General features: G+C 66.8%; 1 protein-coding gene across 2 annotated transcripts in view; it reads right to left on the bottom strand.

The window, feature by feature from the left end:
- Window positions 1–22,073, bottom strand: part of RAI1 (retinoic acid induced 1) — a 65,974-nt gene continuing 43,901 nt past the window's right edge. The window contains exons 3-7 of one of the 2 annotated variants that reach the window (XR_010885836.1): window positions 3,596–9,254; window positions 1,543–1,636; window positions 1,295–1,344; window positions 445–804; window positions 1–274 (exon numbers count right to left, since the gene is read on the bottom strand). Coding sequence is in view for 1 of the 2 variants with exons in the window: in XM_067306430.1 (XP_067162531.1) it covers window positions 790–804; window positions 1,295–1,344; window positions 1,543–1,636; window positions 3,596–9,238 (5,802 nt within the window). In the remaining variant the exon portion in view is untranslated. Of the gene's footprint in view, window positions 805–1,294; window positions 1,345–1,542; window positions 1,637–3,595; window positions 9,255–22,073 lie in introns of both variants that reach the window. The other variant, XM_067306430.1, reaches the window with a different exon arrangement.

The raw sequence follows: 22,073 nt of genomic DNA, 5'->3' as shown, positions 1-22,073 counted from the left end.
TCCCCTGTGCAGCTAATGTAGTCCTGGAATAGAGTCTCTGTGTTTTGCCGTGCACATGTTATTGGTGCCAGCTGGGACCGTGGCTCTGCGATGCCGTCGTCCCGCCGCGGCCTGCTCCGCGCCCGCCGGCCGGAGGGAGCCCAGGTCCTGTGGGCATCGCCCCACGGCCATGCCGTCTCCCGGCCCTCGCCTCCCTCCCTGGCTCCGCATCCCGGGGGCAAATCCAGGCCAGGTTTTGCCAGGGCCTGGCCCCGGGGCAGGGTGCCAGCAGGGCCTAGAGGGGGGAAAACCTGGAGCTGGATTTCTCTGCCCACCTGGACTGGCTCTGGGGAGAGGCCAGAGGAGGGGGAAGGAGAAAACCTGGAAGTGGATCTAGTGCCCGCCTGGACCGGCTCTGGGGAGGGAGGAGGGGTGGAGAACCCGGAGCTGGAGTTCTGTGCCCACCTGGATCGGCTCTGGGTACTGTTCCCTGGAGGTAAGGAGAGCCCGGAGCTGGATTTCCGTGCCTGTCCGGATCGGCTCTGGGTAGAGTTCCTCCAAGCAGGTGAATGGAAAGCCCGGAGCTGGATCTCCCGTGCCCCCTGGAGCGGCTCCGGGGCACAACGGCGGGGCAGAACCGGCCGGGGGCTCCGCAGGCACCCTTGGCCCGGGTCGGTGGGGTGGCCGGGGGCAGGCGGGCAACGGCGGCTCCTCCCCCTGGGGCGCTCGCGGCTGCGGGCTCCGGCGGCAGCAGGACACACGCCACCGGCACCCCGCTCCTCGGGGATGCCGGCACTGCCTGGCAGGCCGCTACACCGGCTGCCTCTGCAGGAAGAAGAGATGCGGCATCAGGCAGGGGCCGGAGCAGGGAAACAGGCCGGCCGGCTCCCCGCGGGACCGGCGGGCGCCCCGGGGCGACTTGCGCCACGGCGGGCTGCCAGCAGGCCCAGCCCCACGGCCGCGCCGCGGCCCCCCAACACCTCGGGGTCCCGGGCACCACGAGAGGGCAGCAAGCCTTGCGCTGTGCAAACGGCGCCGGCCCCATTTTCCCATTTTTTCCCAGCCCGGGCGGCCTTGGCTCTGCAGGGGCCCTGCTCCCCGGCCCCCAGCACCCTCTCTCAGGGTGGCGGTTTGGCCTCCTCGGGCCCCCGGCCCGGGAGCGACGCCTCCATCCGATCTGCCCCCGGGGACAAGGTTGCAGACGGGGAGTGAAGCGGCACCGCCAGCCCGTGGGGATGCTTCCCATCGCCCCCCCCCCCTTCCCCAGGGGGCTGCAAGGCATTTGGGGGCGCACGGGGCTCTGGTCACAGCTTACCTTATGTTTGGGACACTTCAGAGAGAAGCTCTCTTCGGTTAATAAGCAACCTGCGAGGAGAGGAGAAGGCCGGCATCAGGGGAGCCCCAGCACCGCTGCACAGCCACCCGGTCCTGGTCCCCGTCCCCCCGCCACCCTCTGGATGGGCGACACCATTTGCATGAAGGAGTCTGCTGAGACTGGCCAAACTCAGGACGTGGGTGGCATGGGGTTCCGGCCGAGCTGGTCCGCCCCTCTGGCGGGCTCACCTGTGTCGACGGCGCAGGCGTAGTGATAGGTGTGGGGACACCCCTTCTGGCAGCAGCCCACCGTCGCTCCCGCTTGCTGGCAACTCGAGCACTTCTGCAAACGCGCCCGGGGTGGGAGCAGGACCGGAGAGACGGAGAGAGACAGAGAGAGCCCGTGAGCGCCCCGGCGCGCAGGAGCAAAAACCCCCAGCTGCCCCGGCTGCCCCGGCTGCCAGCCCTTGCCTGGCCCTGAAACACCGTGCCAGGCTCCCCAGGCTTGAGCGGGGCCAGGAGGTGCCGAGGTGAAGGGACATGGCCTGGGCCGTGCTGTGGCTCGGTGGCGGAGCTGGCGGAGGACCCAGGCTCCCCCGGCACCACGGGGCAGGCAGGGAGAAGCCAGCATCCTCCGGCCGGCCGTGCCGCGAGCACGTGCGCCCTGGGATGACGCACCCGTCCCCGCTAACGGGGGGCTTGTTAGAGACGCCCCGCGCAGCCGGAGCACCCGTGGTGGCAGCAGCCCTCTTGCTGCACAGCCGCTGCCCAGCCGGTGACCCGGCTCCTCCGTGGTGTCCCTGCGCCGCAGCCATGCGCCCGAGGGGTGCAAGGAACTGGCATCCTTCACCTACCACTGCTCATTCCAAAAAGCTATTTAAGGAACGGCGACGTTCTGGCTGTATTGGGCCCCAGCAGGACCCCGCTGCCCTGCTCTGCGGCTCATGGTGGCCACAGTCACCCACGGGGGCAATGGGGCCTGCTGAAAAATGGGACGCTGCTGGGACAGCTGTGTCACAGCTGGCACCGATGGCTCTGGCAGGGCCCTGCCCCACTGCAAACCCATCCCTTCGCTGGCGCCAGGAGCAGGACGGGTAGAGACGCCCGAGTTAAGGTGTCCCAGGAGCGTTATTCCCGTCTCCTTCACTCCGTCTGCCCTTGCTCCTCAGCCTGGATCAGGAGCGGAGCACGGCCATCACCTCCCTTCCCCAGCTGCCCATCACCGTGGCATCCAGCCACGCAGTGCCCCTTTCCTTCTCCCGCTCCGCCATCCCGCTCCGAGCCCTGGGGCGGCAGGTGAGACCTGTCCCCACAGTGCCTGCATCCCCAGGGCGGCCGGGAAGGGCCCCCCGCCACCGTCCCGCAGCATAACGGCAGAACTGCCCTTCCGCGGCTGAAAAGGGAGTTTTTGGATGACGTTTTGGGATGAGTTTTTTAGAGACGCAGCAGCACAAATCTGAGGGGAAGCCGGTGGGGTTTGTTGCACTGGAAAAGCCGCCCCCGGACTCCCAGGACGACTCGCAATGCCAGGATGCTCGCGGGCTGGCAAACCCTATCATTCTTCCTTCCCACCCTCTGCAAAAACATCTCCACGGAGGATTTCTCTGGTCTCGGGCAGAAACACACCATTACCCCTCGCTTTGCTACACGCTCGGATTGCCGGCGGCGGCCCGGAGGGGGGGGACGCGGGGGCGCCTCGCCACGCCAGCGCCCGGGCTTGCCCAGGAACGGAGCAGCCATGGGAACGGCGTCGGCTAGACGACGACGGTAGATGCAACGAGAGCGGCCGTTCTCCCTTGGCCCCCCACTGGGCTCTGCTACCGTCCGGGGGAGACAGGGCAAAGCCCGTCCCGGAGCAGATCCCGCGGGCCAGCCCGGAGCTGGGCCCTCGGTGGACGCTAGGCGCTAAGGCGTGGGAGCACAGCGACCCGCTGCTGAAGGGGCCCTGGAGGCTCGTTTTCCTTCTCCTCTCTACTTGCACCGCTTGCAAGCCCGCGGGGAGAGCGGCCGGGGGCCTCCGGGGAAGAGCCGGCAGCTCCCCGCGGAGCAGACGGAGCCCTGCGGAGAGCAGCGCCGTGACGGCACCAGGCGAGTGGCGCCCCGGCCCCGGGACCGGCGGGGCCGCAAAGACGCCGCCGGCCCGGATGACCGCGGGCCGCAGCGAGCGTGGCACCGCCGGTCCGGAGGAGGCGGCGCGTCTCGGCCCCCTCCGTCCCGCCATGCACGCCCGCCCGCACGCCCGCGCCGGCCCCCCCCGCCTCGCCGCCGCGGGGAGCAGGGCCGGCGCCTCCGCCTCTCTTACCCCGTCGGCAGCCGCCTTCACGGCCTCCTGCAGCCCGTAGAGCTTCCCCGCCACCAGGTACACCCCAGCGGTCCATACGGCACAGGCCTCGTGCAGCCAGTGCTCCTGCGTGTCGCCCGCCGGCGGCTCCTGCGGCGGGGACTCGGCCTTGTTACATTCGTGCCTGCGGGGCTTTTCGGCCGCCTCCTCTCCCTCTGTCCTCTCGTCACAGCAGTAGCAGCTCTGCAGCCGCCGAAACATGCCCCGGGGGCTCGAGCGCAGGGCGCTCTGCTTGGCCGCGTCGGCGGCGCCGTCCGGCCGCGGCGCCTTGCCGCCCGCCGCCGTTGTCGTCGCGGCGCAGGCGCCGTCGGCCGCTCTGAGCGCCCGCTCGGCCGGCGGAGGCGGGCCGGCCTCCTCGCTCGGCCCCTCCGCCCGCGCCTTCTCCTTCGGCCGCGACTTCTTCTTCGGCAGGCAGTCCTCGGGGTAGTAGGGCCCGCAGAGGTCCCCCAGGTCCTTGTAGTTGGCGGGGTTGCGGCAGAGGCAGCACACCAGGCAGGCGGCGCTCAGCGCCTTGGACACCACGGGCCCCAGGTGCATGGCGGAGGAGGCCGGCACGGCCGCCCGGAACCGCGGCAGGGCTCCCGGAGCCGGCGGGGCGCGCTGCAGCTTGGCCTCCTCGCCGGGCGAGTTGACCACGGTGCAGGCGGTGGTGAACTCGTCGCGCTTCTCCACGCGCACGTAGGGCGCGAAGGGGGGAGCCCGGCTGTCCGCCCGCAGCCGCTTGCAGGAGATGTACTTGAGGCGGATCTCGGGCTCGGCGGGGTGCAGCAGCGGGGCCTGCTGGGCCGGCCGCCGCCGCTTGCCCCGGCTCTTGCACCGCGCCGGCACCGCCTTGGCCTTGCCGTGCGCCAGCCGCTTCCTCTGCCGCTTGGAGTAGCCGTTGTAGTTGGCGTGGTTGGCGCGCGGCTTCGGCCCCCGCGCCGGCCCCGGCCCCGGCCCCGGCCGCCCCTCGGGGCCCTCGCCGCCCGCCGCCTCCTTATCCTCGCTCTTTGGTTTCTTGCCGTCGCGCGGCGCCTCGTCGCCGCTGCCCGGGCCGCCGGCCGCCCGCTCCCGGGGCGGCAGCAGCAGCGCGGGGCCCGGCGGCGCCCGCTTGTCCGGGGGCGCTTTGGCCACGCCGAGCGCCGCCGCCTTGCCCTTGCGGTTCCTCTTCTTGGGGAGGAGGGCGACGGCCTTGGCGGCGGCGGGGGGCGGTGGTGGTGGTGAGCAGGGCTCGCCCTTGAAGCAGTCGGCGGGCAGCTTCTTGCCGTTCACGAGCTTGCCCTTCAAGGCTCTGCTGCCAGCGGCCCGGCAGAGCTGCTCGGCCGCCGGCGCGGCCGCCGGTGCCTTCTGCGCCGCGGCGGGTTTCGGCAGCCTCGCGTCCCCCACGGCCGGGGCCACGCCGCCGTGCTTCACGGCCCGCTCCTTCTCCGCTCCCGCGGGGCTCAGCGAGGTGCCGTAGGCGGCCGCCGTGGCTGCGGCGGCGGCGGCGGTGGCCGCGGGCTTGCAGGCGAACTTCTTCAGGTTGGGCGAGGTGATCTTCTGGACGATGGCCTCCAGCTTGAGGCCGCGGCCCTTGCGGGGAGGCAGGACTTTGGTCTTGGTGGCCTCCTGGAAGGCCGCCCGCGAGGTGATCTTGATGCAGACGTCGGGGGCCTCCTTCGCCGGAGGGGGCTTCAAGACGGCCTCGCCGGCACTCTTGGGGGTCAGCTTGGCTTTCACCTTCTTGGCCACGGGCATCTTTTTGAAGAGGCTGGGGGGGGCCTCCGGCTTCTCCTCCTTCATGCCGCCGCTGTTGCTCCGTAGGACCAGGTTCCTCTTCTTGGCGGGGATGGGGGAGATGAAGGTAGATTTCCTCTTCAGGGAGTGCAGAGGCCGCTCGGCCATCTTGCTGCCCATGCCCGGCCCCGCTTTGGGCAGCTTCATGCGCGAGCCCACCTTGCCTTCCTTGTGGGGGCTGCCCTGGGGTGTGAGCTTGAAGGCGGACGGCAGGTGGTTGTTGGAGATGAGCTTCTTGGGGGTTTTGCAGTTTTTGAGCCGCACGTCCGCCGCCCGCTTGCCCCTCCGCCTCTTGGTGTAGAAGACCTCCTGCGTCTTCGTCCGCGAGCGCAGGATCATAGATCGCTGGTCCCTGTCCTCGGCGTCCGGGGCGTCCCCCTCGGGCGCCTGCGGCCCCACCGGCTCCTCATTGGGCACCAAGCTGGGCACCAGGAGGGCGGCGTCGCCGGTGCTGGGGACGACCTTGGGGGCCGGCCTGCCGGTGCGTTTCCTGGCTTTGAAAGCCACCCGCTGCTTGACGCCGCAGGCGGGTTTCTTGCCCAGCTTCTCCTGGTGCGCCGGGGCTTTCAGCCCCTCGAGCGGGGCCGGCGTGCGGGGCTCGGTGAGGGCGGTGAAGGAGCGGGTGCACATGCGAGCTGGCAGCCCCTCCGCTGGAAACCTCGGCGTTTGGCTGTGGACGGTTTTGCTCGGTATTTCCATCTGGCCATCTGGCCCGACACATGTGCCGGCCACGATGCCAGCTGCCGGCAGATCATTAAACGGGCTTGGCACCGCTTTGCTGGAGTCGTCTCCCTCCGACAGCCGGCAGTGGACTCTCTTGTTGCGGAGGCTCTTGCCCCGCGAGACGGGCTCCGGCTTCCCCAGCGCGTTTTCGGGTGGCAGCTGCTTCTTGACCGTGACCGACAAGGCCGATTTGGAGTCCATCATCTCCGGGTGGGTTTTCTCCCCTCTGCCAGTCTCCTCCTCGGGCTTGATGTGGGGCAGGGAGGATTTGAACCAGCTCTTCACCTTGGTTTCGGTGCCGACGGCGGGGCCGAGGAGGATCACGGACTGGCCAGATAACCGCGACGAGGGTGCCGAGCTCTCCTTCTCCACCGTGCTGACGGTTTCTTCGGCGGACACGGGCACGTCGCTGGAGGACAGCACGGTGGGCATCTCCGGGGGCTTCGGTGGCGAGGCGTCATAAATCACCGACTTCTGCTCCGAGCTCGCCAGCTCGCACAGCGAGGAGTACTCCTCCGCTTCCAGGTCTGACTCCTTCAGATCCGGCGACGAAATCATGGGGATTTCGCTGAAGTCCCCGCCCGAGCAGCAGTGCCGCGTGTCCTGCAGCCATCGCTCGCTATCCGCCTTTGTGGCCTCGTCGTATGTCAGCGTCTCTTCCTCTTCCTCCTCCATCGCCTGCTGGCTGAAGTCCCTGGCTTGCTCGCTCTTGGCTGGCTGCTCGCCATCGCACAGATCCAAGCTGCAGGCATTTTTTTTCTCCTTGCAGGACCCCACCAATTTGCTCGGGAACAAGCCCTTGGAAAGGTCTGAGGCTTGCAGGCCCGTCCCCAGCTCTTTCCACCTCAGGCACGACTCGTCGAGGCTCTCATCTGGCCACTCGAAATGCTCCATGGCGTTGTCAGACCCCACCGAGTTGGCAGTGGTGTTCGAATAGCAGCTGTAGCTGGCAGCCCCGGAGCTCGAAGTAGCAGCTGGGTTGCTGGGCTTGGAGTTGTACGCCAGAGAGGTCGCGTCTTTGAGCGCATCCTTTGTCTCGGTGGCTGCAAACTCCACCTGGGGGCTCTCGTACACCTCCTCGCCGAAGTCCTTCCCCGTGCTGCCCCCCGAGGCCTTGTCCAGCTTCAGGGGCTCGGTGAGCGTGCTGGAGTCGCCCTGGCTGGGCCAGGCGCCCTTCACCATGGAGTCCAGGCACGGCCTGTGGTTCTCCAGGTGGAAGGGGGATTTTGCGGCATCCTTGTTGAGCATGGGGGAGTTGGCCCAGGCTTTGTCCGCCTTCTCATTGATGGCATCCTGCAGGACGATGATTTCAGAGGCCAGCTCCTCCTGGGACAGGGCGCTGAGGAGCAGCCGGGGACAGTCCCGTTCATTGGTCACGTACTTGGTGAAGGTCTCCAGGGGCAGGCTGGCGTGGATGCTCTGGAAGGAGTCATCCGATTTGGTGGACATGTCGTCCGGGGAGGTCACGGAGCAGGTAGACACCGACTCGGGCTTCGCCTTGGAGTTGCTGTTGACGCGGGCAGGGCTGCGGTTCTGGTTGCAATACAGGAAACTTCTTTCCAGCTGGTCCTCCGACCCACTGAGATAATCGGCATCCTGCGTCTCGGCGTGGACGGACTGGGGGGTGCTGAGCGGGTCGGACAGGGGGGTGCCCACCTGGTCTGCAGAGTAGGTGCTGCTCTCGGGACTGCAGTGCTGCCCTTTGAGCTGCTCGGGGGTCCTCGCTGGGTTCTTGATACCCTTCTTCTGGGGCATGGCCGATTTGGAGAGCAGAAGCTGCTGCACGGTGTTGGAAATGTTCTCAACTTGGGAGGTGAGCGCCGTCAGGCTCTGCAAGCTGAGATCCGACAGGAGGTTTTCAGGGATTTTCTCCTTCTGCAAGTTTTTGCAGTTCCCGGACTGAGAGTCCGGACTTGTCCCATCGGTCGGAGATGGGTTCAGCAACGGCATGAAATGGCTGTGGTCGGTGATGCCGGCCGGGAAGGCGCCCGTGCTCAGGGACTGCTGGCTGTACTGGAAGTTCTCCAGGTTCGGCATCAGCGGGGAGGGAGTGGAGCTGTAGGACGGGGACCTGCCGACGGAGCGGGCCGGCGAGTGGCTGGCGCTGGGGCTGAAGGTCTGGTAGTATTGCTCTGGGGTCCTCACGGGCGGCGCGTCGCCCTGGCAGTAGGTCTGCCCTGGCTGGTTGTAATGTTGGTACTTGGCTAAGTTTTGGTAGTGAAGAGTCTCCGGGGCGTGATGCCTCCCTTGCAAGGCCGGCGGCGGCTGCGGCTGCGGCGGCGGCTGCTGCGGCGGCGGCGGCGGCTGCTGCTGCGGCGGCTGCGGCGGCGGCTGCGGCGGCTGCTCGTAGCCGATGCGGTTGGCCTGGTAGCCGTGCAGGTTGGGCACCCGCTGCCCGGGGGCCAGGCTGGCAGCATTGCCCAGGGGCCGCTCGTGCTGCGGCGGCCCCGAGGGCGCCGTGCAGCTCTTGTAGGAGTGCGCCGGCTGGCTGGCGCCCGGCACGGACGAGTACGTGGAGGAGGCAGGGAAGGACTGCGAGTGCTGGCTGAAGTGGGGGCTCTGGGAGAAGGACATGGGCGAGGAGACGTCGTTCGGGAGCTTCTGCCTCTGCAGCTTGGGGTAGGGCAGAGCGGGCGGCTGCTGCTGCTGCTGCTGCTGGAAGTGAGTCCGGAAGGGCAGCGGGGCCGCCGCCTGCTCGTGGTACGGCCGCCCGCCCGCCGGCGCCGCCGTCTTCTTCATCAAGCTGTCCTCATACTTGGCCACGCCGCCGGGCAAGGCCTGCGGCTGGCCGCCCCACGCCTGCAGGCTCTCGTCTCCCGAGTAGCGGGCAGGGTAGGGGCTGTTCTCCTGCACGCCGTAATTGGAAAAGGCCGGCCTGCCTTGCAGCTGCTGGCCCGCTAATTGCTTATTTCCCCGGTGGTATTTCTCCACGGCGCTGTTCTCGTAGCCCGAGTACGGCAGTTGCTGCTGACTGTAGTACTCCTTCGCCACCAGCCTCTGCCGCTCGCAGTTCGGCCCTGCCTGACTTTGATGCCTGTAATTCTCCAGGCGTGATGTATCTTGTGAAGTCGGCTGGTAGCTCTGCTGGTTGCCATGGAAACCACACCTTTCTCGAAAGGACTGCATGGCGCGGGCTTGTTATCTGCGAAGAGAGAGAGGCGAGAATTCAAATGAAGCATCGCCGCCACGCCGTGCCGCCCCGCGCTGCGGTGCCCTGCGTTGCCTTGCCTGCTGTTGCCCTGCACCGCCTCGCCTGCTATTGCACGGCCTCGCATTGCTCTGCAGCGTGCCGCCTGGTATTGCATCACCTCGCCTTGCCCTGCGTTGCAGCGCCCGGCGTCGCAGCGCCTGGCGACACATCGCCCTGCATCGCATCGCCTGGCAGGGCATCACCTTGTGTCACTCTGCATGGCATCGCCTGGCATTGCATCGCCTTGCATCGCCCTGCATCACACCACCTGGCCAGGCATCACCTCGCTTTGTGCTGCGTGGCATCGCCTGCGTTGCATCACCTTGCATCGCCCTGCATCACACCACCTGGCCAGGCATCACCTCGCTTTGTGCTGCGTGGCATCGCCTGCGTTGCATCACCTTGCATCGCCCTGCATCACACCACCTGGCCGGGCATCACCTTGCGTTGCATCACCTGCATCGCTTTGCCTGGCAGGGCATCGCCTTGCGTTGCCCTGCATCACATCGCCTGGTGTTGTGCAGCCTCACACTGCTCTGCACCATGCTGCCTGGCGTTGCATCGCCTCACATTGCCCTGCGTCCCCGTATCATGTCGCCTCGCGTTGCATCGCCTGGCATCGCCCTGCATCGCATCCCCTGGCATTGCATCGCCTCCCATCACCCTGCATCGCATCGCCTCGCCTGCGAGCTGGCTGATGCCCAAGGTCCAGCTGCCTCCTCTTCCCCCTGCAGTTTGCCCTGCTGACGGCGCTGGGGGCAGCCCAGCCTTCCTGCCTCTGCCACCCGGCCCGGCCCTGCGGAGCAAACACCCCCCTCACCCATCTCCCCGCCTGGCTGCGTGGCACGGTGACCCCCGGCGATGTGCCACCGCCCCCCTGCTTCACGTCCACCGCTGCAACCCCCCTCGCTCGCCCTCCCCGGGGACGCCGGCATCCTGCGAGCCCCCCCAGATGCCTGCTGCTTGCCAGTATTTTTAATTAGGGGGACGGTTATTGGAGCCAGCAGCACGGTGGGACAGAAACGCTGCTCTGCTGCAAAAACCAGCATTTCGACATGCTGGCTCTGCCGGCCCGTGCCTGCCCCGCTCCCCTCCCCGGCCACGCCGCGGCACCAGCTGGGGTCCGTCTGCTCCCGCAGCAGCCGTCGCGCCGCCCCCGCCGCCCCCAGCGGCCCCCTTTCCCAGCCCCGTTGCGCTGGGCGCAGGGAAGCACCTGGGTCGCGGCTGCGATCCCGCAGGCAGATAAGCAGCTCGCAGGGGGCCCTGCAGGCTCCCCGGCACCCACGGGGCCAAGGCACTCGGGGGGGGGGGGGCCGTGAGCCCATTTTGGCAGCGGTGGTGGCCGGGGGGGGGCTGCAGAGATTGGGGGGGTCCCCGGGGGGAGACTGCCCCGACACGGGCTGGCGGGGGGGACGCGCTCAGCCTCCTGCGCGCTGCAGCGCCGGCGGCTCCCCGCGCTCCCTGCGCCCTCCCCGCCGTATTTATTAAGGAAATGACTTTAACGAGGGGAAGGGAGCGCGGCCTAGTTCCCGGCTGCCGCGCGGGCGCTGCTTGGCGTGTCTGACACATTACACCAGACACCTGCTGGGAGAGTCGAACCCGAGCCGTGCTCGCAGGCAGCCTTGCTTGCCTTGCTGCCTGTGCCGGGTTTTTTTTCCCCCCTTTCCTTTTTTAACAGGGGCATCTCTCTGCTAGGGGCAGCTCTGAGTCATCGACCTGCTCCTTTCGCTGCAGCTCTCGGGCTGCACGGCGAAAACAAACCGTGCCCGCGCCGGCGCGTGCGCACCCGCCGCCGGAAGCGTGTGCACCCGTGCGAGGCCGGGGAGCAGGCGCGTGAGCGTGCGTGGCACGGGCCACGGCCACGCTGCGGCACGCGGGTGCAATGCATGTGATCGGGACGGCTCGCGTGCGCGCCCGGGTTTGCAGTCCCCGAAGCATCGCACTGCCACGCGGGGTGACACCGAGCCGGGCGCTCTCTCGGCCGGCGCGGCTGCCCTGCCCTTGCGCCGCTGCTCCGGCACGTCCACGAGGCCGAAATGCGGGAAGCTTCGCGTGGCTCCGGCCTGCACCTTTGTCCGTGGTTCTCACGTACCTGCACAAATTACAGCGCTGGTTTTATTGGTGCCAGATTGGCCTCGTTTCCTGCTGAGTGTCCTGTGGATATCGTTCACATTTCAGCGCCTTTTCGGGTTGTATGTACACATGCGGGTATTTATCTATTTAAATCACTGTCAGCAGCGGCAGGAAGGCTCTCCCGGACCCCCTGCCTCTCACTCACCGACATCACGGTCCCCCCAGCACCCGTGGGCACCCGCACTAGTCGCCTTCCCAGGACCCCCCGGCCCCTTTTCGGTTTCTCTCCCCTTAGCTCCTCTGGGTTTCCCAGGCCACACGGGCAGCTGGATGGGGTTAAAGCAGATATTGCAGAGAAAAGACAGATCACTGAAAATCTGGTGAGCCCGGCACTAAAGCCCCTAACGCCACCCTGGCCCCGAAAGCCGCCCGGTCCGGCCACCGAGGCCACGCAGCAACACCGGCAGCGAACTCAAAGCCAAAGGTCTCCAGGGCAGCCCCGAGCAGCGGCGAGAAAACTGAAGGGAGAAAAGGGCCCCTAACGCTCCACGTGGAAGCGGGTTTGAAAAAGGAAATCGGCTTGAGAAAACACTGGGCTGTTGCTTTAAGGGAGCCCTTTCCCTTTCTCTTTTATTATTAATTATTACTACTTTTCCAAACAGCTGGGACAACGCCAGGCTGAGCGAGAGCACCCGGCGCGAGGGGCTAGAGGGATGTCAGAGCGCAGGGGATGCACCCATGCGTGGGGGGCAGCTGTGGGGGGGGGGTGCACGCATGCGGGGTGTGCAGCGCCACGCACACGCATGGGGCAAACGCATGCATCACGGCGCTCACAGGGAGCAGCGCGGCACCAAGCACTCGCCGGCCCAGCGCCCTTCCCCACCGTGAAGCCCCAGGGCTCAGGGCCTTGGCCCATTTCACAGGCAGGGAAACTGAGGCATGGGGGGGCCGGGCAGCAGCCGAGGAGGTGGCACCCGGGGACTGCGTGTCGCAGCCGCAAACGGAGACCCGGAGACAAGCAGGAACGACATGCCCAGCGAGGCGCGCTTCCCAGAGTCGCGGCCACACGCGCCTCCCTCCTCCTGCTCCGGGGCCGGGAGCCGGCTGGGCCATGCCCGGAGCCACGCCGTACCCGGCGGGAAGGGGCCGCGCGCTGCACCCAGTAGCATGCCTTGCTGCAGTGCGCAGAGCTGGCCGGGGACCCGGCGGGTGCCCAGGGCGCTCCGGCTCCCGCTCCGGGCACCGCGCAGGTGCAGCCCTGGCCCAGCTGCCCCAGCTTCCCTCGGCCCTCCCGGCTCCCCGGCTCTGCCGGCAGCTTTGCTAGGGAAGGAGCTTAACAGATGTTCCCGCCTGATGTAGGCTGTTTCCTAGCAAACGCTTTAATGGCATCAAATCAAGCTGTCGACAGCAGCAAGGTTAAGTCTCTTTGCAGGCGGGGGGAGGCGGGAGTGGCGGCGCCCCCAGGCCCCCCCGCGACGCTCCCGCCTGACACGTTCTCCCGGACCCCAGCTTTCAATTAAAGCCGGTTTGCAGCCCGCCTCGCGCTGCCCCGCACAATGGCAATCGATACGCGCCTGTCTCGGGCAGGCTGCGGCCAGACAGCCGGAAACAATGGCCCCGGAGCGCCGGGAGCACCGGGAGCGCTGGGAGCACCGGGAGCGCCAGGCACCCTGCGGGCCGGCCCGCACCGAGCCCCCGAGGGCCGAGGCCGGCGGGTGCCCGGGCTGCCGGTGGGGCAGCGCGGTGCAAGCGGGCGAAGCGCCAGCACGCTGCCGCCTGCTCCGCTGCACCCAGCCTGCCTCCCGCTCCCGAGGATTTGCGATGCCTGGCTGGGTTTTCCCCCCCCCCCCTTCCCGCTTCCCTCCTTTTTTTCCCCTCTTTTCCTCCCCTTTCCCCCGGTGCCTGGCAGGGAAAAGGCAGCGAGCGCTGCAAGGGCCGGATCCAGCCGAGGACTTGCTGGTGCAGGGAGACTCGGTAAGCGCCCGGTGCCCCGTTCCCACGGTGCCAGCCCCGGGCGCTGTGCAGCACCCTCGTGCCTCCAAGCCCCCCCCGGGCAGGATGGGGGCCGCCTCTCCCGCCCTCCGGCCCTCAGGCTCCGGCTGCTCGCTTGGCTTTTCCGATGCCACATCAACAAGGACTCGGCGACTAAAAATAGCAGCGGGCGCGCTCAGGGCGACGCTCCGCCGCGCAGCCCCCCCCTCCTGCCCCAGAGCCCCCCGGCTGGCGGCCGCCCCGCGCCGCTGTGGCCTGGCCCTGCCCCGGCCCCCCCTCCGTCCCCCCGGCTCTGCACGCCGCTCTCCGGGGAGAAAGCGCCTATCCAGGAGTGTCAGCGCCGGATTTGCTTAATTGTGAGCTGGTGGAGTTTAAAGCAACACTTTCTGGCAGGCTGCCACACCGCAAACTGCTTCGTATAATTTTATTATTAAGGGAGGAGAGAAAAGGGGGGGGGGGAGGAAGGCGGGAGCGGATCGGAGACGTGTGTAAGCAGCCGGCCGGGGAGACGGCCCCGGGGCACCCCCGGGAGCCGGGAAGGGGCTGGGGGCGCAGACCCTACGGACGGACCCCCCACCGCCGCCCCCCGCTCCGTGCTGTGCTCCCGGCAATGCAACGGCGAGAGGGGAGGGGAGGGATCTGCAGGGTTCGCCCGGGGGCAGGATCAAAGCATCCGGGCGTTTAGGGAGCTGCCTCCATCCTGCCTTCCCTTTGCACCAATCCTGCCCTCCCTTTGCACCCATCCTGCCCTCCCTTTGCACCGATCCTGCCTTCCCTTTGCACCGATCCTGCCCTCCCTTTGCACCCATCCTGCCTTCCCTTTGCACCCATCCTGCCCTCCCTTTGCACCAATCTTGCTCTCCCTTTGCACCCATCCTGCCTTCCCTTTGCACCCATCCTGCCTTCCCCCTGCACCCATCCTGCCTTCCCTTTGCACCCATCCTCTCTCCCCCCCGGCACAAGGTCAGGCTGCAGGGCCAGGCAGCCGCTCCGGCGCCCCCCCCCCCTTGCAACGCGCCCCCTTTCGAGCCCCCCCGTCTCGCACGCGCCCCGCCACGGGGGGCAGCGACGCTGGGGGGCGGCGCGGGGGGGGGGGGGGAGCGGGGGCGGCCGCCGGGCCCTGCGCCCCCCCGGCGCTCGGCCGACCGGAGCAGCTGTTCCCTGCACACTTCGCTTGCCCGCAGATGATGATAAATGGAGCTGGGGCCGCGCCGCCCGGCGCGCGGGGGCGGGCGGATGCGGGCAGCGAGGAGGAGGAGGAGGAGGAGGAGGAGGAGGAGGAGGAGGAGGGGTGCGCAGCCCATCCCCCCCCCCCCCCCCGCGCCATGCAGCCAGCTGCTCCTCCCTTCCGGCTGCCGGGGAATTCCCTGGGCAGCTTCCCCCCCCCCCTCGAACCCCCCCCGCCCCGCAGAGGGGCCTTGCACCCCCTCCCCGTCCTCCCGTCGCAACGGGGCACGGCGCCCCGCTTCTCCCCGCCGGGCCCCCCCCCCCCCGGCTCTGCTCCGCGCCCCGGCCGCCCGCCCCGCGGACCCCCCCCGCCCCGCTCCTCCCCGGCGAGGAATTTTTTTTTGCTCGGGAAAACATGGCCTGCGAGCAGCTCTCATGACTCAACGTTTCTGCTGGCCCCGGCGCCCGCGCCGCCTGCCAGGGGAAGCCCGCGGCCCCCCCGGCCCCCTCCCGCACCCCTGCCCGCCGCCTCCCTTCTCCCCTCCTTGGGGTGTTTTTTTTTCCCTTTGCTCCGGCTGTGGTTTTTGGCTCCCTCGTATCGCGGGTCCGAGAGCCGGGGCTCGTGGCCCTTCCCAGCCTGGCGGTTTGCAGGAGGAGGAGGAGGAGGAGGAGGAGGAGGAGGAGGAGGAGGAGGGATGCTGCGCCAAAGGCAGGTCGGCAAGGGGCTAAAACCCCGAGCAAGTGGCCGTGTTTCTTCCTGCCTCTGCAAAACGCCAGCTGGCAAGAAGGGTTTTGCAAAAAAAAAAAAAAAAGAGAGGGAGGGAGGGGAAAAAAAAAAAAGGAAAAGCAAAAAGCCAGGAAGCTCACTGCAAAGCAGATGCTCAACCTGAGCCGAGCTTTCCTGGGCAAATCTTTCTCCAGCAGGGAAGCACGCTCGGTAGCAAAATTCATAGCCGGACTTAACATGGAGGGAGGGCGAACTCGTGTTTATCGCTTCCTCCGACAACGGGATTGACATCAACCTTGAGGCGCTCACGGCAGAGAGGCAAACAAGTCGATCGCTACGCAGAAAATACGAGCGAGGTTAAAGAGGGACTCGCAGCCCGCAGCCTCGGCACCTCGATCTCGCCGCAGCCCTGCTCCGGGCGCAGCCACACAAAAGCAAGGACAAGCCGAGATGCTGCGCGGTGCCGCCGGCCGCGGCGGCGGGGGGGGGGGTCCGGGCTCGCCGGGGTATCCCCGCTGCCCCCCGGCCAGTGCAACCTCAATTCGGCTGCTCCCTGCACCCCGTGTGCAGAAAACAGCCGCGCTCCGGCGCCCGCCGCAGACGGGAAAACCCCAAATTTTGCCTCTCCCCGCGGGAATCCCGGGCCGGCCAGCTCCCGCCGCTCGCCGGGGCCGCGGGAACGGAGTGAAGACGGCGGCAGCCTCGCCGGCGGAGGGGAGGGCGCAGGTCGCCCACCGCCGCAGTGACCTTCAGATAACCCGCCGGCCTGCCGAGCAAGGCGCTGCGCCGGGGCTCGCGGCGAGGCGACAGCCTGTCCGGCCCTCGGGCGGCGTTGACAGCGCACTTCTGGTTTTCCTCCGCGCTCATTTGCTGTCTGATGGGTCGCTATCTTTCTTTCTTCCTTCCTTCCTCCCTTCCTTCCTTCCTTCCAACCCGCTATTGGGCTGACTCACTTCGATACCAATAATAATTAACTATTCCAATCACTATTATGAGCACCAAAAAAAAAAAAGATGAAAACGCCCCCCAGCACAGCCGTGCCCCCCGGCTGATGCAGCCCTGCTGCTCGGTTTTGCTCGCTAGATGCTGCCCTGCCCTGTGCCTCAGTTTCCCCTTAAAGCTGGAATAAAATCACGCAGTGGCACAGCCGCATTTTCGGGACCTCCACGGGCCATGGGGACGCGCCGCCGGCATCCCTGGGACTCCCACGCCAGCACGGCGCACCACGTGCGGTGCTTGTGCAGCGCCGAGCACCCGGGCCAGCACCGCGAGGCCGGGAAGCACCGTCCCGCCACCGTGAGGCCGAGCCCTGCGTGCTGCCACGGGGAAAAACTTTCCGCGGGTTTGTGCGGAAACCAGAACCCGTTGAGGACCGGCGCTGGCGCAGCGCGGTGCGGTGCCCCACCAGCCAGGCTTCACCACCTCATGTACTCTCATCTCCGCTCGCCTTGCCGCGTCCCAGCATCTCGACTCCGTCCCTTGGGAAATTTGTCCCTCTCCTCCCTGCATCCCTCCTTTCCCTCTCCGTAAGGCGGCGGCTGCCTCTTTCTGCCCATAAATAAGCTTTTCCGCCGCCGGTGCCCCCCGGGGCGCAGCGGGGACCCCACCGCGCCGCGCTCCCCTGCCACCCTCGGCGGGCGCGCGGGAAAATTCACGCCGGCGATGCAGAAGAGCGTTCTCGAGCGTTACCGCAGACCGCCCCAGCGCCTGTCGAGCGCTCCACGGGGCTCCACAACCCCTTGGGCATAAACGGATTCGCCTCCCAACGCTCTCCGCTTCCCCTCTGGGCCCTTTCCGCGTTGTTCCAATCAACTTTACCCACCGCTTCCGAGCGCGGCCTTCGGCACAGCCCTGCCGAAACCCCCTTCCCCACGGCGGGTGCGGGATTGGGGCGCAGCGGCGCCCGGCTCCGGGGAGCAAACTCGTGCCGGCACCATGTCCCGCACGGAGCGGAGCGGGATGCCCGAGCTCCCAGCCGCACTTCTCCTTCTCCTGTTGTGGGGAGAAGAGAGAGAGAAAGAGAAGAGGAAGAAATGAAGGTCGCCCCGCCGCGGAGCGGTGCCGCGCGGAGGCCGCCCGCCGCGCACGGCCCTGCGGGAAGGAGGGCGCGCGCCGGCGGAGCGTTGCTCCGGGCTTAACCTATTTTGCAGGAGGCTGAGCAGGCATCCTGGGGGGAAAAAAGGGGGGGAAAAAAAAAAAGAAAAAAAAAAGATGGGGGACCAGGAAAAAAAAATCGATGTTTGATGTTGCATGATAAATTATTTCGGTATTATACATTGCCTGTCTCCAAATCCTGAAGACAAATACTCCGGCAGGTTAACTAGGAAAGCAGATTTCGAAAGGCCTTCTTCTATTTCCCTATTATTGACTCTGTCAATCATCTCCGGCACGGATCCTAACCTTTACCGCCCGGCAAAATCCCGGCTGCTCCTTTTGTTCCTGCTGGAAAAAAGGGGGGGAGGAGGGGGAGGGGGCGAGGAATTTGGGGCAGGGAACTTCCAAAAGGGATGATTAAGGAGTTAATCTGCCTGAAATAGATAAGGAGCTTAGAGCTGCCGGTATTTCACTGTCCAAGTTTGGATTCGGTGTGTCTTAAACGCTGGCTGGAATGTGCTTAGATATGACCAAAGTACATGTCCCCCCGAGGAATTACGAGGTTGCCAATTAGATTTGCTTCCTAGATTCACTCAAACCTCCGCAAGCGTCTTCAGAGAAGGAAAATTGCTGCCTGTCCCCGGGGAGGCGCGGGAGGGAGGCAGGGAGGGAGGCGGGGGGGGCGGCCGCCGAGCCGCCTGGCTCGCCGCTCCGAAGCGAGGAAGCGGGGCGGCGCGCGGGAGCCTTCTCGGGGAGAGGGCACGGCTTTCGGGGGCACCTCTGCCTCCTGCAAGGGGGTTTCGACGTCGTCGTGTTATTTGCGATGCTCCGTAACGCAACGTGCCGGCGGCGCGCGTTTGGCAAAAGCGATGGGGTTCGGGGAGCGACGGCACCTCGTCGCGGCGCGGCTCTTCCGAGCGATGCCGGAGCGGGGGGCTCCGAGATGCTCCGGCCGCGGGACACGGCCCGGCAGACCCCGAGGATACGCGGGGCTTTAACGAAGCGGGAGGCCCGACGGGACAGCGAGCGGGACACGATGCCTTGCTGCTCCTCAGCACGGTGGTCCCCGCGCACCGGGAAACCCCTTCCCGGGCATCCCCGGAGCCGCGCTAGGTGCTCGGAGCTGCTCGGCTCCATCCGTGGCAGCTTCGGAAAGGCGGCCGGCTCCTCCGCGGACCGCCGCTCCGGTGTTAATTTTAGGCTGGCCCAGGCCCAAAGCACATAGTCACGCACGCGAGGACGGCCAAGGGGATAAATCCGGCGGCAGCATCGGCGGGGCGACGCGGGCGCCACCACGGTGCCCCCGCGCCGGGCTCCTTCGTTAGCCGGGACGCGCGGCCGGGCGGCGTTTGCTACGCGTGCGATCAGCTTCTCCGCCTGTTTTCCAACCAAGGGAAGAGGCTCGCGGCCCGGCGGGGCTGCCGGCCGGGCCTGTCTAGTCATCGCCCCTCGCTGCTGGAATACGCTGCCGTGATTTAAAGTTGCTGGAGCATCAGCTCCGGATGCGGAGAGTCCTGGTAACAGTTGCTATGTAAAACATTCAGAGGTAGAATTTACTGTCACAGTTAATAATAGATGAAGGTTTTAGAATTTTTGATGCTTTACATTTTAAGCCGTTTGATTTATAATGTTTCAGGGAAGGAGGGGAAGGGGAGGAAAAAAAGGCAGGAGCCGCACCGCAGCGTGCGGCAAAGACACGGAGCCCAGGCACGAGCACCAGGGCCTGTCCTTTGCTCTGCCCCCGCCGTCGGATGCATCCCGCGGAGGCGGCGCCAGGGTTTCCGGCATCCGAGGCCCAGCAAATCCATGCGGGAGACGCGGGAGCAAGACAGCATCCCTGCGCAAAAGGGGGCCGGTCCCCCTCGGTCCTCAAATTGCTCACGGCAACGATGGCTTTGACCTACCAGGGTGTTTTGTTTTTTTTTATTTAAAAGCCCCGTATCTCTTCTAACCGTGCAGGCGCTCCCCCGCGGGGGGTTTTATTCCGGAGGGCTGCTGGCGTATTTACTTGCCTCTCCCCTCGCGCAGGTGTATTTCAAGTAGGCTCCCGAAATAGCAGCGAGCCGCGCGCCTGCGGCGGCGTGCCGGTGGGCGCTGCTGATTAGAAACGCCGTGCCAAAAACAACCCCCCCCAAAAAACGAGGGTCTTATTTCCCTCCGGAGCTGCTGCGGCACTTGCATGGAGAGGTCCCGGCACCACGGGCCGGATCCGGGGCTCCGGAGCGCGGCGGCGCCAGGCAGAGCCGCCTGGCCAAACCCTGCACGTTTTCCTTCCGGTTTCCTTCAGACTAGTCGGGCTGTGCTGCTTGGAGCAGGGGGAAAAAAAAAAGGAGGAAAACTCCTAAATCAGGATGTCAACGCTGGGCTTAAACTTTCCTTCCCGGCACGGCACGCGGGAGCCACCGACAGCCCCGGCTTCGCGCCCGGCACGGAGGCGGCTCGCTGCTCTCCAAAGGCTCCCGTTTCCCGCTCGCCCCAAGTCACAAATCCTGGCGCATCCCACCCGGCGGCTGCAAAAACATGTTTACGAGCGCGAGTGTTTAATCCTTGAAGGCTCAGCAAGGCTGCGGGCGAGGACTAACAAGCAGGAGCGGGAGAAGCCGGCTCCGCTCCGAAGCTCGGGGACTCGCCTGCAGCCGCGGCTGCCCAGCCGCCCGCTCCCAAAAGGCACCATGCATCCCGCCGGCATCCTCCTCCGGAGACGCAGGAGCGCTTACACCTCTCTCCCGGCCATCCGGAGACACGCGGCAAAGCTTTCTGTGCCCAAAAGAGCTCCCGTGTCCCGGCCAAGCCGTGTGCGCACCCTGCTCCCTCCGCCCTGGCTTTTGGGGGTTTTAGACGGTTTCTTGGCACTTTGCACCTCGCCGCCTGCTCTTGCCCCCCCGTTATTAAAAACGGAAAAGGGCTTCAAAGCCCGGAACTGCTGAAGGGGAGCTTGGGGGGGGCCGCGCCGAGTCCCTCCCTGCCGCTCCGCGTGGCGGCGCTGAGCTCTGACGAATTCGGCGCACAGGTTGCCCCCCCCCCCCCCCCCCGCCGGACCCCCGTTAGCACGAGGGGCCTCGTTAGCCACTGTGACGCCGGCGATTGGCTGAGACTCGTTTGCGGCGTCAAGCAGCTCTGCCCTAGACACCTTATCATCCAAACGGAGGCGCAGCGCGTCCCAGGGCACTGTCACAATATATTAAGACGCGGCACTAAAAATAAGCGACGGCGAAAAACAAACAACGAAATCGCCGCCGTCGCCGCCTGGCCCTGCCGGCCTCGCGCGGGCAAAGCCACCGCTGCCACCACCGCCGCCGCCGCCGCCGCCACCGACCCTCGCGCGGGGCAGCACGGCGGAAGTGAGCGGGATGCGCCGGGTTTTGCTAAAACGCCGCGTTTCTCCTTCCCGCCACCCCCGAGGAGCGAGCCCGGCGGCGACAGTGCGGGAGCTGGTGACAAATCATCCGGGGAGGCGGTTTTGCTCTGCAAGCCGGCGATCCGGGGCAAGGCCACGGCTCGCGGCTCCTCGCCGCCCCTGCAGCAGCGGCAGCAGCAACCGGCACCGTCTCCCCAGCCCGGTGGCACCTTTTGCACCAGGTGGGGGGGGGGGGACATCCCGGTCCAGGTCCTGGTCCCGGCCGCCCGCCTCGCACTCCGTGGGGGTCCCGCCTGCAGCCCGCCCCGCCGCGGCTCCTCGTCCCCGTGCCGCGGCCTCCGGGCGCCTCCGGGAAGAGGCCGGGCCGGCTCGGCTCGGCACGCGGGAATGGCTCCGCGCCGGTGCCTCCGCGCCGGCTCCGACGGATGCGTGCACATACCTCTGCCTCAGCATGTGTGTTTGCTCTCCTCTTCCGCGGCTGTGATTGATTAAAGGATCAGGGACATCTGAGAATGGAGGCAGCGGCGGCGGCGGCGGCGGCGGCGGCGGCGGCGGCTCCCTTTGGACTTGGAGAGCTTCCTTGCCTGCTGCTTGCTGCTGCCGTTGCCTGTCAGGCAGCTTTTAATCAAGGTTTGCTTATATCTGCAAAGGCCTTTCCCAGAGGGATGAAGGGAGGAAAAGAGGGGGGGAGAGTATATTAACATGCCAGCCACCCTCCCTCTGCCTCTCCTTTGTTTATGGAGAGGGTCAGCGCTTGCAAACGGCTGCCGGGGACGGGAAAAAGGCGCTTCGGGGGGTGCCGGGGCCGCGGCCCCCCGTCCGCCCGCCGCCGCAGCCTCCCCGGGCGGCAGCACGGCGTGCCGCCGCCGCCGCCGCCGGGAAAGCGCCTCCGAGGGTCGGAAGCGGCCCCGAATCACCGAGGGAGCCAACGTACCGCCCTGCAGCCTCAAAATACCCGACCGTCCCGCGCCCCTCGCTGCAGCCTCGCACGCGGCACGGGAGGACGAGCGAGCCCGGCCCCGAGCGGCGCGTCCGGCCCCGCTGCCGCTCGAGCGCGTCGCTGGGGCTCTCCACGTTACCTTATCGCTCGGCTAATGACCTGCTAAAAGTATTACGTGAAAAAACGCACTCTTAGCCAGCCATTAAACTGGTTAGGACCAGCGGGTCATGCTTTATTGCTTTAATAACTGAGTTTATGAAAGGTCGTCTCGTAACTGATAACATGCATAATTTTTGTAACTTAATTAATGCTGCTAATATACTGGAGTCTCCATCAGCTGCTGTTGCAACTGATGCAGGGTTTGCATACAGAGCGAGGCCGGGGAGCGCTCACCCAAACCCGCTGGGGCCCTGCCTCCGC

Source organism: Apteryx mantelli, chromosome 16 (assembly GCF_036417845.1).
Source record: "Apteryx mantelli isolate bAptMan1 chromosome 16, bAptMan1.hap1, whole genome shotgun sequence".
Taxonomy (NCBI): domain Eukaryota; kingdom Metazoa; phylum Chordata; class Aves; order Apterygiformes; family Apterygidae; genus Apteryx; species Apteryx mantelli.
Note: the sequence above shows the minus strand (reverse complement) of the source record. Positions and strands in the feature narration are given on the sequence as shown.